Below are 13802 nucleotides of genomic sequence, written 5' to 3'. Positions count from 1 at the left end.
ATTCCCGGGCAAGCCTGTCTGGGCACCCTCAGCTCCACCAATTTCACACGCCGTCGGGCTTAGTACTGTGTGAACTCCACCATCACCTACCAAACCGATCTTCAGGTTGACTTCTGTGTTTATAATAAATTCCAACTCTAAATCGTCATTTTAAACTTTTTGTCCTTTCTTGACACCGGAACTACTGGTACATGGAGTTGATCCAAGCTCTAAAAGTCTTTGTATCTAACGTGAATAGCCTTAACCTTATTTCAAAATAGTCATAATGAAATGAAGAAATAATAGATATTTAAACAGGAAAAGTATTTTAGGTTACAATAATTCATTAGTATATACATATAACATCGTTTCCGTTTGGACTAAACAAAAAACTTTTTTAAAACCCTTTCATCAACGGTGAAACTTACGAATGATTGCGATCGCGATTTTTTAAATTCATGGACGATTGTTAATCGCGTTTCAGCTGAAGTCCATCCGACAGAGAAACATGATTATTTTTCACATATTTTTCCATCGAGTCAAATTAAGGTCATCTAATTAAAATTGATGATTAATGTTTGTTTTTCTATTCACCGGTTCAACCCAATACCCGTGTTTATTCCTTGTTGCATTTTTATTATGAAAAAAATATGCTTTGTTATTTTATATGCTTCCAATGAAAATTTAGCAGTTATAGTGATATGATTTGGTGTTGGATACAATGACCGCTGTTTCATATTGCTATATTTTTATGTAACTCTACTAGGTCAAACACTATACACAGTTTCGAGGCGAGATTCACCCAAGAATATCGAGCTCTGATTGGGCATATTACTGGCAAGATGCACTTCTCCCTTCCTAAATTCCCTCACCCTTTACATTTCACATTATAACTTGTAGATATAACCATTACCAGAAAACACGTATATCCGATAAAGAAGTCTATCGGAGATGACCGAGAGGTCTGGAACGACGATTCCATAGAACGCCAAGACAAGTTAGGCATGACATTAGTCGAAGGGCATGGGGGAGCCTAAGCGATCGATCAGTAGTTGTTTCATGAAAATTTACGAATCCGCGGTGATTTTTTTTCTACACTTTAAAATTAGAATGTTGTACCGTATCCCAAAATAGGTCCGAGAACTGGAAAGTGTAAACAATCATGCCACAATTGATACATTTAATTCCACTCCTATACCCTCTCCTACACTTAGCAATCTTGTAGTTCTTTTGCAATCATTTGGATTATTCGCGATTCAGTCACCCATGAAGTTTTTTATTCTTCTATGATCAGATGCTGATGATTTACTTGATTAGATATCTGGGAAATAATGGCAATTAAGCCACTTAATTTCTAAAAACTTAATGTGAGATTGACAATTGGATTTTTGTCTTAACCGAACAAAGCAGTTCGACTCTTCACATCATTTTGACCAGACAAATGACGTTAAGCAATAGTGCGCGCGGTGTGTTTCAAATAAAATTAAATTTTGGGTAACGCAATCCTTTTTTTTCTTCAATTTTGAAATGTAAATGAAAATTTTGTTACAAGATAATACCCGACACTGTTATTGTTAGCCATTTAATTATCCCATAGCAAGAAAGCATAAAAACATCTCAAAATTATTATTTGACACTTTGGTCTGTACGAAGTTGTCGTAGCGTGAATGTTTTAATAAGTTCTTAAATGTTCATTAATCAGATGTTTGACTAAAAATGCCCCCAAGAACGAACATTTTATACATCTAATTTTCTTCTTGCCGATGAACGTGATGGATCACATTTCATTGAGGAAATAAATAAAAACACAACATTTCTTTCAAAATAGAGTTCTGTAATGACAACAATGCACCATTTTGAATGAACATAAATTGTACATCCGTTTAAATATAGATTAGCACCTTCATATATCATTGGACAGGTGGGCAGCAAGATCCGGACTTATTTTCATACATTTGGATCCCCCTCTCGATGAACAAGAAAATGCCCTTTTTTTAGAAATTTGATTTCATCATTTAAGTACACACTTTAATAAATTTTTAAAATAGACTCAACAGAAATGAAAATGTACAACTCTTGCCACATTTTGGCAAGAACAATCATGACACTTTTCCGTTGCGCAGCAATTTATTACCTCTTGAATTTCTTCAAAAGATCCAATTACTAAACACGGAAATGTAGATTCACCGGTAGGCATACACTTTAGTACTACCTACTCCCTTACCCTTGACCAGCAGGCAAGGACCACAATTTATCGTAGGATTTCTAAATCACTGATCAAAACTAATGCGGTTATAAGCTACTTAACAAAAACCTAACGGGTAATCGCATAAGGGAATAATTGTATGGCACAATGAGACAATTAGTACCATCAAATGGTTTTATATCTTGGTAACGATTGATGGTAAAATTTCGGGCAATGAATAGCGGTAAATCTATATTTTAATTAATGCGACGTCGATACATTGGTTGCTCTGGGTTGTGGAGAGAATGGGAATGACTAATTATATTTTCTATCAAAAAACCTCTGCGATTTCCAGTTACGTGTACGTCGTGTTTTTTGTGTTGTGGGGTGCCGAAAAAATGCCACTCGCCACCGTGGTCTTCCGAGTTTAAAAAACTATTTCATGTGAGTAGGCAGCATCCTCAAGATTGCCGCTACTTAAAGGTTTATATGTACTATTGGCCGCTTGTTGGTGTAGAACGTGTCTAGGCAGTATCCAAATATTTGAAATTCAAGTAAGCTTAAAAAGTATCAGGTCGAATGGGACTTTTACACACAATACAATTTTTAGATGCTTGGAAGTTAAAGCATGGCATCTGTAGAAGTTACTTCAATGCAGCGGGGGAAGTATTTACGTTTCACTTCACGTCTACTTTTTCACTTCCCTTTTTAAGACCGCCGGAAACAAAAACGAAGCTACAACTACCGAGGATTTAATGGAGGTTCAATGCCCCTGAATGGGATCGTTTGTACTCGAAGAGCCATTGACCATTGAGCCTGAAGGCGTGATTTTCATATTTGTTATTATACAGAGGAACAAAAGAAATTTTATGAAATTGGAAAAATTTCAGTTTCAAATTTGGAAGGCATTTTTCGTCCTGAAATTAAATTCACATCAGCATTCTATTTGAAATTTAAAATATGAAGGATGTCGTGTAATGCCAGGCACTCATGTTAGGCATGTATTTTTGGTATGTGTAATCCAAAGAGAACTTAGTTTCTATAATGCAGATTTATATATGTGGTGAAATTGACGCGAAAACAAAGACTTGATTCACACAGATTAATTTTTAGCAAAAGTGAGCACATCACGTAATGAATGATTTGTATGCCGGCCCGATGGAAAATGAGTGCACTTCAGAGGATCGACCAAAAAAGACGAACCTCTTTCGGAATAAGGAGAAAAGTTTTGAAGAAAAAAAAACAGACGGCATTTCAAATTCCTGGCGAATTATGTTTGACTTACTGGGAAGAAGGCAAAAAAGAGATTTAGATCGATTTCGTTTTTTTTGCACTAGCTCAGGCAATATTTTGTCGTTTCATGGACGTATTTAATATCATAATTTCAAAAGACAAAATGGAATGATTTTTAGTTTGTCGTCAAATCTGTTATTCCAATCAACTTAGAAAAAAAACATCGAAGTAATACTGGATAAGGCACTGGGTGGCGAATATATAAATTTATGACAAGTAAATCACTCAGCGGTGTAAATGCAATTGGCACGCCATTTTATCGCTTATTTACAATGACACAATTTGTTCACTCCCTGAAGCGTGCGATTTCATTGAAATCTTACTTGTATTTATACTTAATATGTTTAGAAGTCCCTTGTGGACATGAATCCAGCGAAAGGGACTGTAAAAAATTAGTAAAGGTTAAGAAGATCGCGTTACAAAACGTTTAAGTAAAAAAAAATTAGTAATTGGTGAGCGAATTCTTACGAATCAAACAAAAATAAACATTATAAAAATAGACATGTAAAAAAAACTTCAATAAATTGTAAAACGTTATAAAAATCATCTCTATATACACTGAAATGCACGTGGAACTCCCTTCAAATACGAAAGATGCACTACGTCTGGAATGTCTCCTTTGTTTCTTTACATCATTTAAGCCTCATAAAAATTAACTTCGCTTTCGCGAAAGTTGAGCGAGAATACTATGCGATTCCTATCCGTTGCGTAAACCACAACGGTAAAAAGAGACCTGAATTTCATTATAAATGCCAACTGTATGATTTAGTTTTTTTTTTGAACTAGTTCTAAAACCACACGCACTCCTGGTAATCACTGCTCATGTGGAGTGGGCGAGTTCCACATTATTTTTATTATTTAATTGACTTCATTAGGTCGACAGCACGCTCCCATCTCATTGCACATATTTTTATGACCACGGATTTCGAGGTGAAGACCGGAAACCGGGGATGTTTCCGGGAAGGGAAAGCGTGTCTCCACTGGAAAAGGGAAGAGGGGAAAACGGGCCGAAGACGGGGTCCCCCCCATCCCCTTATCATTCCCATTTCCCCGCCCCCCTCTCCGTCGTTGAATGGACCCCCCCCACTTCGCGATCCCGCTCCGAATAAATACGAGAAATGGCACTTTTTGGAAGTCTCAACAGCTAGTCCGGAACAAGCGTCGACCGCTCCAACCTACTCCGTCCGACCAGTCTTCCTCCAGCTAGGTCGACGTCGAAAGTTATCAGAGGTACTTCGCTCTCCTTAGGCGACCTAATTATTCATCATCCGACAGTATAGATTAGGCCAAAGTATGTAGATGGAGCCATGCAATATGATATCTGGAAAAAATTAGTGAAGCAATTGCGAACACGCAATCGGCCGCTTTAGTTGGGCAGAACTTGCGTTTAATTTGTCTGCCATAGAGCCAACCAAAATAGAATAACAGCCCTACCGAGGGAATGCATCCTCCTTCCGCATATCTAATGGAAATTCACCTAGAGTACAGTCCAGTAGTACGCATTAGCTGTGGTACGTTGGTCTCACTATGGTCAGGCCAAAATTCTACGTAAAATAAAGCCAAGTATTTGGACTCAAAAGGCTCCACCTACTCCCTTGCTTACTCTATGCCTCAAAATGTGGAGACATGGAAAGGAACGGTTGGTTGAGAAAGAGTGTGTGTGGGTGTGAGAGAGAAATAGAGAGTGTGTGTGTGAGATAGAGAGAGTTGGTTTTCACATTTTAAAGTTTACTGGCAAGCTGCGTTTCACGAGTTTAAAAAAAGTCTTCAACGACGGCTTCGGCGACGACTCAACAAACCGCCGATGGCTCCCACCACGCGAAACTTTGTGGCACTTGGTGTAGGGAGCAACAGAGGTGTGGGGGAAGGTCGGTACCGTCCCCTGCCCCCCCCTCACGGTGTGGCGTTCTCGTGACTCTTCCTCGATGGCTTCCACCTCTTCCGCAGTCGTTCACTTGGGGGCCTTGGGGAGGTGCCTTCTCATGTGGAGAGCTAGGTGGTCTGATCGCGCGAACGACCGGTCGCACACTTGACACTTGAACGGTTTGGCCCCTGTGTGTTTCCGATAGTGGCGGGTGAGCTCGTCGGACCGGGCGAATCTCCATTCACACTCCGGCCAATGGCAACGGTACGGCTTCTCGCCTGCCAAGTAGACAAAGAAGAAGTATTTTAGTTCGGAGATCACAAAAATCAGAACATATACATAACTTGGGATACATTTTTAAATTCAGGAAAGCCCATAAGTAGTTTTTCGCATCCATTCTTTAGGTAAGATTATTTTACAACACATTAGTGAGTTTTTCATAGGTAAATAGCCACTCAAGAGAACTAACGAACACAAATGATAGCCAAAGACCATATTCTGTTGGAGTTCATATTGATTTAAATTATAGTGATATTAGTAACTGGATATTTTTGCGGCTTAAGTCATATCGCACCGTCAACTGCACAAAAAATCAATAATATGACAACACGATATCATACATGGTACCATGCAAACCACCGCTAGGGTGTGTGGCTGAGGAGTAATAAGACAAAGGTTCACACGAAAGAACAGCGGTTTACTGGCACGATTTATCCACCGAAAAATTAGGGAAGACACAAATATTATGCTTACTGGGCACACCCCTTAATCTAAATGATATTAACGCGTTAAATTCAAGAATTTTATATGCCATTATCTGGTAACATTTTTGGTTTCATTTGGGAGATTTTTGTCCTACAAGTACGAAGTGAAATGGTTATAGATGGATACCTACCTCGCTTCAAAGAAATAAACATTTAAACTGAAAAATATAATATCAAAGACATACATATATGCTATCGGCTGCAGCAATGGATTAGAATAGTTGTCCGACCACGCGATGGGGAAAAGTATTCGGGCCATAAATAGTCTGATGTGTGTTAGCCCCCCGCCACACACCATAGCGGTGGCTTGCTAAGTACCATGTAAAAATGAAATGATACATGAAATCTATCGGACGATTATTAACATCCTTGAACACTTTTCAATAAATTTGAAATAAGTCTAAACGTACAAGCCATCACTTTCATGCGTCTACATTATATAGTGCCCTGGAAGCGACTGTTAGGGTGTGTTCCAGTGGGTTCATGGTATCTACCGCAGAGATACATTATAAATGTATTTCTCAAAATCTAAAGTTTATCTCAAAGTTTATAATTCTTAACGTATTCTTGACGAATACTAATAGAAGCGCAAAAGTCAAGCGGTATATCACGAGATTTAAAGAAATTAGTTTATTGCGAGTATATTTTTTTGTCTCGCTGAAACAGTAAATTATAAAACAAATTTATTTTAGAAGAAATTTTTTGGGGTTTTAATTTCAGTTGTGATTTATTATTCTATTTCCACTTTGTTTCAAATCTTTGCCAGAATTTTAAATGCCATTTATCCCTCGAGGTTATTGATCCCCTCATCTGTGAATCGAAACAACCTTTGAAACTTGGTATTCTTAAAAGACTTGATGCGTTGCGGAAACAACATTAATTATTTTGCCGAAAAATAATGAGCTCCTATCCACGATTTAAAATACTATGAATATAGGTTTAAAACAGTCATTCATGCGAGTGTGGGCTCGACTTAGATTTCGTTGTCTGGTATAAGAAATCCGAAGGCATTGGACGTGCCATATCATGTTGTGCGCCACGAATCTACGGCACAAAATTAGGCAGTACACGCGGTCGCCCATTGATGACTCAGGATGCTTGGAATACATAATCCGAACACAGACGGTGGCCGCGCGTGCCTTTCCTGCTCGCAACCGGAGCCAATTCCACGTTGACATGAGCACGCTAACCACGTCCGACGGGCAAGCTTTACAATTCAGATGAGCCCCCGCGATGCCAGGAACTTTCTCGAGAACTGGGAACTTTATTATTCCATCTCCAGATATGTATGCATATAAATACTTTGCACTAAAAATGTAAGCGAGCTGCCTTTTGAGCTTTGACTTAAAATTATCTGACATCGCTCCCCGCTACTGAAACCTAAAAATACCAAATGGAAGATGATCTCTACGGCTTCTGCTGCCCTCGAATGGGTTTCAGGACATGAAAGGCATTGGCATCGTAAGCCGAAATGGGTACAGCGACGTCTCCTTTAATGAAGAAAATCGGAGCACTTTATTGACTACAAAATGATTGCATCAATGAACATTTTGATTAGATATTTAGTAGAGATAACATATTTGAGGATATTTAAAGGAAAACAATCCCTGCTAATGCGCAAGTTGTGGTTGTTTAGGAGAAAATAAATTCATATTATTCAAGGCATTCTACCGAATAATCTTCCACGCACGGGGCGGACTTCCTTTTATTTGTCCCAAAATATTTCCTCCTTCGTACCTTCTGCCTGCCTTCATTGTCTCTTAAAAAAACCCCATTATATTCCTCTACACCGCTGTCCTAACATGCTCTCTTTTATCGCGACCTTCAACTTTATATCACCTCTTTATAATTTTTCCGGGAACTTTATCGGCCTCATTTGTATTTCAATTCGCCACTTCCTCTTTTTTCATACCATAACACATTTAAAACTTCATAGTACGTCGTCCTCCCCGTCTAACTTATTTACTCCATTCTTCCCCATATCCAAATTTCACATGTCCTCAAATATCGATTATTCTCTTGTCTCGAGGACTAGGTCTCTCATCCATTAAGTGCTACGCTCCATTTAAAACTCTGTGGTAATCTCTTCACTCCTTTAGTTAGCATACCCGTCAGCAATTCGCTGCTGGCAAATGCTTCTTTCGCAAACGCTATTTCCACCTTATTTCCCCACTACTGCTCCCGTTTCTATCCAAAATGTTTTCAATATACGTGACCTGCCCTATTTATTCCGCTTTTCTATTTTTAGGAATCTCACAATTCTCGTTATTCTATGGTTTATCTTCATTCCATATTTTCCGCATTGATTATGTAAAGCAATCGACAGTAATTTCAATCTCTGATTGATCATCTACCAACCTGACTTAATCACCTTTCCGCCAACTTTTATTCCTTGCTCAAGCCCCTACCCACGGCATCCGTAACAGTTCCTCTTTATTAACGTTACAAATTACCGGCCATAACGAAAATTCCTGTCTCCTCTCTCTTGCTTAACACTGCCATGCCGATTCTCTTTCTGCTACCCTTAATCTACGCCTTCTGATTTGCACACAAATCGAGATCGCAGCAGTGAGGAACATAATTTAAGACAACACAAACAATAATTATTCTAATGGTTTGCGACGTCTAACTTCCCCTACCAACATGTCCTGGGCGGCAGCTTGCATGATGGGACGTAGATGTATACAGATTTCAACTAAGTCGCTTATCCTCCCTGTCAACTCTTATATTCTGCAACACTTCCATAAACTTAGTCCACTCCACTCGATCGAAGGCCCACTCAGAATCCACGAGGCACACAAGAAAATCCTGATTTTATTCTAAATTTCTTTCTATTAATTTCTTTATATATTTCTTTCTATTACCACCCCCATCGTACTACGGTAGGGGAGATCGTGATAAGAAAATTAGAGATATTAAGTGTAGAACAGATAGATTTACGATATCATTTTTTCCACGAACGATAAGGGATCAGATTAATATTGTTCGATCGCGGTAGGGTCATTTTCGGGTAAAACTATTCTGGTGTCTAACTTACCGTCCTGTCAGAGAAAATAAAATTAAGTGGGGTCTTCTGACCAAATAATTTAACCATTAATACTAGGTGTTTTCTTAAATTATGTTAAGTTTTTCCTTAACTCTTTTGCAGTGCTTCTAAGATATTATCTATTCTTACTGCCTAATTTCATTCATTTACGATAGTGCTTTTTCTATCTCGCTATCTTGTAGTTGTATTCCTGGACCCGAGCTATCACTGTCAACATCACATTCTTTTTACTTTCCTATTCAGGTTGGCCTGGGTGTGTATTCCCCCTCTGGTGTGTATTCGCCCCTGCATCGCACCCTAGCGGTGGCTAGGAGAGTACTATCAATATTTTACAAATCTCTCGACCACAAAGCTCTTCTACGTATTCTCCACCACCTCGGAAGTATTACGTCTCCTTTAAATATAATAAGAAATCGTACGCGATAAAGCATGAAAGCTGTTTATAATGTCATTGGAAAATGAAAGAATTGGTGCACACATTTCATGTTACTAGGCTCTGTTACTATTAAGACGATAATAAAAATATGTCGCAATATGGATTCTAGTAATTAGACACTAAATTAAAGGAATAAGTGAAACGGAGTAAGAAGCTTTGTTTTTATTACCAAGGTTTATCGCAAGATTCACATTATGTAAACATGTTTACTGGTTTTCCTGGAATAAAGACAAATTTTTCGCTTTCGAATTAATAATAAAAATTAATTATTTTATCGTAGTAATTGTCTACCAATTTCAAGCTATGGTACCATAAATGAGGAAAAACTCTATTGCACCGTATGATGTCATCCAATGGAATCCACGTAGCGGGGATTTCCCTCTTACGCATTGAATTTATTGAATGGAAAGTGCCTCATTCTGTGATTTATTGTATACATTTCAATCGAATGCTTAGTTGAAAATCAATTAGTAAAACAAAATAAAAAAATAAACCAAGTCGTTATTAATACTCAGCTTCCTTTGAATATGATTAAAAGTCGAGTGATTCACATTCCTGACGGGCAAGCAGCATTTTTAGGGAATGAAAAGTACCTATTTTGAAAATATAGTCCCATCAAATATACCAGTATACAGCAGAGTCAATCCTCCAGGAGAGTAGACCCGACCAGCCGTGAAATTCAAAGGAGCCAATTGCAATCTGAAAACTAGGAAATTATTCTCAAGTCGAAACCGAGCCAGTCGAATGAATTCCTTCCATTCCAGGGGGAAAAGCACTACGCTTCTGCTTCTTTTCCGGCAACAGAACTTTTCCACCGAATAGAATTTATTTACGAAAACTACCTTTCCTTTGGAATCACCGCGGTGAGCGAGAGAATTTACTGAACGGCATGAAAAGAATACCCATTTCGATGCTCTGTCATAACTCTCAATCTGCAAGACGACACTCCCCCTCACCGAGTGCCGCATCTGGTAGCCGCCACTTGGGGCATCACCCCCCCCCCCTTCCTCCTGGCGCACGGCGCGGACCGCGAGGAAGTTCGCTTCGACGACGCGCTTCCCCCCTCCCTTCACCCCCACAGAAACGTTCCGTAAGCCTCGCATATGCGCTCGCCCTTCCCGACACTGAAGAAAAGCTTGCCCGCGGACAATCACGCCTTGACTCACCGCCACACCAGTCGCGAGGACGTCGAGTAATCTGGTGAAATCAAGAGGGAGAGGAGTGGCGAAAATCAGCCTGGGAAGTTAATCCCCTTCGATGAATGGCAGGTTTAACTCGAAGAAACTCCCATCTTGTTCGAGTGGGTACTCGAATGGGAAATGTCATCGTTTGCACTACGTCCGGGTGAGGGGATTGGGCTCACCCATTTGTATTCCAGTTCCATTTCCTGCAGGGGTTTCAGATTTATATAGTACCCTGCAAGCCACCGCTAGGATGTGTGGCAGGTGATGACACACCAGACAATCTTCCGCCCAAAAGACCTATTCTTCCTAACGCGGTCAGACAATATTATTTTGATCCCTTATCGTTCGTGGGAAACATGGCATCTTAAATCTATTCTACACTTAATTTCTCGAATTGTATTGCCATGATCTCTCCTACCGTAGTACGATGCGGCAAATAATACATTTCAACATCATTGCTGAAGAGATTTCCTTCCAATTAATACATGAGGTTTGATCTGTAATTTAACCTTCGCCTCGGGAGTGATTTCAAACATAGATCCTTAAATAATTTTGATACCCTACTCGGTTTATCATAGCAATTTTTCACAACTCTAGCTCCTCTATTCTGAATGCGACCCGGTTCGCCAATTAATCCAACTTCATGAGGATCCCATTTACTAGAAGTATATTCCAAATGAGGTCAAACTGGCGAAAGATAGCATTTACCCTTTCACCTTGTCATCACATTTCTCCGCAGGATATCAGAGTTATTTATTTAAGCTGAAGCACATTAACGTACGAAGTCGAACAGATTCGGATTGGATTTGACAACCGGATCGATAAAACACCACCTTAGTAATCCAAAAGTCGAAGGCTAGAATCCTTCCTCGGGCATAGGCATTGTTTAACTTGAATTATACACGACTATCTAACCTCAAGTGTTGGAGTATCAAAAAAATGAATATTATCGCCACTGGCAAAAATTAGGCGGAATTCGTTCACCCACATGTGGCGTGAGTGAAGGCAACAGAATTCAGCGTTAACTCCGATTGTCTAGCGCAGGGTAAAAAACTTGCGTGGACAAGAATCGCAGATAGTAAACGACGGCCTGTCAAAACAAGATTTTTTAAATATTTTTTTTCCTTAGCCTTGGTATGAGGCCAGAATGGTGTCACAATTGGTGCGAGATCTCTCGATTGATAAATAAAGGTTCCTTCCTAATGGAAGTCTCGGTTGGGACTTTTTATTACTTTGACAGAGGTGGAGGACAGTCCCTGCCAACAACATTAACCATCTATCTTTCTCTTAATGGAAAGGAGGGATAAATGAATTGGATTTTTGATATTTTGGTAAAACCGTATCAAGCATCAGGCCAAAAAATAGCGCAATATTCCCTCCATAAAATGTGTTGTCCCCGGCGTAACTTCATGGAAATAACAGAACTCTTTTAAATGAAATTAAAGTATTGACTTCGTAATGTGTGAGGAATTACAAAATCATTATTTCATTTCAATATTCATGCTATAATTTCGGAAATGTGAAATAACTGCATCCTTACACTTTCCCTCGCACCACTACCTCATACAAGACCCCAAATTCAACTCTAGCGATTTTTATTTTTTCTTATTATTATCCCCATGTACCACACAAATAGCCATGGCTTCTAAAGATCAGCAATACTTCATATCCACTTCTTACATTTAAATAATTGATTTCATAAGTATTGTTTTCGGAAAGTTACAAGAAGAAATTTAGAGTGAAGTAGTCGTCAATTAAAAACGTTTGGCAACTCCTGTTTCGATTCCATTTCTTAACGAACTGTCATATTTCATGAAAATGGGTCAAGTATTTGTCTTATGCACTCTTTCGCGTTATTTTGCACCGATAAAATAATTTGGTTTCTTTCAACTAATGAAATGAATATATAAGATGCATAACATTTTTTCAGATATCCCAACGAAATCGCTAGATAGCGAGGGTCTCCAAATGCTCCCCTATGTGATTAAAAAAAATTATCTTCGCCGTTGACGGAGAGACGGATATTTCAATGGCATTCATCGTATAATGTATCATTGGTCTTTATGAGGAAAACGACGATTAACTTGAATTTAAAGAGATCCACATTATATAACTCTCACGTAACTCTTTTGCGATGACGGGGAAACATTCAAGAGGAAGTCCTGCAAGATCACCAAGGAAAACAGCGAGAGAACTTACAAAAAACGGTCGACTTTGATGGGAGGCAAGTGATAACACTTGCTTCTCTACGAGGCCTTTTTAACTTCTTTAACTTTAGCTCCTATGCGGCCCTTTAGGACTGTCCGCGATGGAAAATTTTGGGTGGGATGAGATTTGGGCAAGAGAAACCCGCGACAAGTATGACACTTGCTGACGCAATAGGGACGCTGGGTACTATTCGAAAACCTCTGGAGCATCCTCAGACTAATTGTTCAATATAAATCCATCATAGAAGTGATGCGTGTGTTTTACGCCACATGCAGCTTTTCCTTAATCGATAAGATTCAAAATTCTCCTGCCGTTCATTTGCATTGTATCATCATTTTAGGTAAGATTTCGTTTGATCCGATCGTTCCCGAAAATATTTTTAATGAGTAAAACCGCGAAAATACCTGATTGCGGACTAAACGATGTTCATTTATATTGCCTTCGTTAGGAAAGAAATTTAAAAGCGCTTGTGCAATTCAGGATTAAATATGAAACTTTAAGGTAAAAGTACACTGTGTAAGAAAAGGGCGGCCAGAGAGTATCTCCGAAATTCCTCCAACTACGCGCTCTTGCGGCAGCTTTTGCAGGATATGTGTATAAGTCATTTGAAAAATATTTTTGTAAAATGCACTTTTTCAAAATGAAAAAGACGCCGTGAAATCGTTATGTGATTCACCATGGGTATGAATTGTTCGAAACAGTTAGTGATTTACGAAGCAACACCGTAGTGAGTGATAAAACGCAGTTTTACACTCCCCGTTTACGGTTTAGATCCTCTTAACAACTCTCTCTTTTCATTAAAGCTACCGCGTAACGATCGTCGTGTTTACGTGTTAATTCAAA

At 39.0% G+C, this 13802-nt stretch overlaps 1 protein-coding gene across 1 annotated transcript in view; it reads right to left on the bottom strand.

Annotated features, from left to right (window-relative positions):
* Positions 1 to 4559: 4559 nt before the first annotated feature.
* The window catches only part of LOC139692132 (Krueppel-like factor 2), a 61612-nt gene continuing 52369 nt past the window's right edge, over positions 4560 to 13802 (bottom strand). Inside the window, 1 exon segment of the mRNA XM_071590179.1 lies at positions 4560 to 5599. Coding sequence (XP_071446280.1) covers positions 5409 to 5599 — 191 coding nt within the window. The 3' untranslated portion in view covers positions 4560 to 5408.

The sequence above is a fragment of the Hetaerina americana genome, unplaced genomic scaffold (assembly GCF_022747635.1).
Source record: "Hetaerina americana unplaced genomic scaffold, ioHetAmer1.1.p SCAF_4, whole genome shotgun sequence".
In the NCBI taxonomy this organism is placed as follows: Eukaryota; Metazoa; Arthropoda; class Insecta; order Odonata; family Calopterygidae; genus Hetaerina; species Hetaerina americana.
Note: the sequence above shows the minus strand (reverse complement) of the source record. Positions and strands in the feature narration are given on the sequence as shown.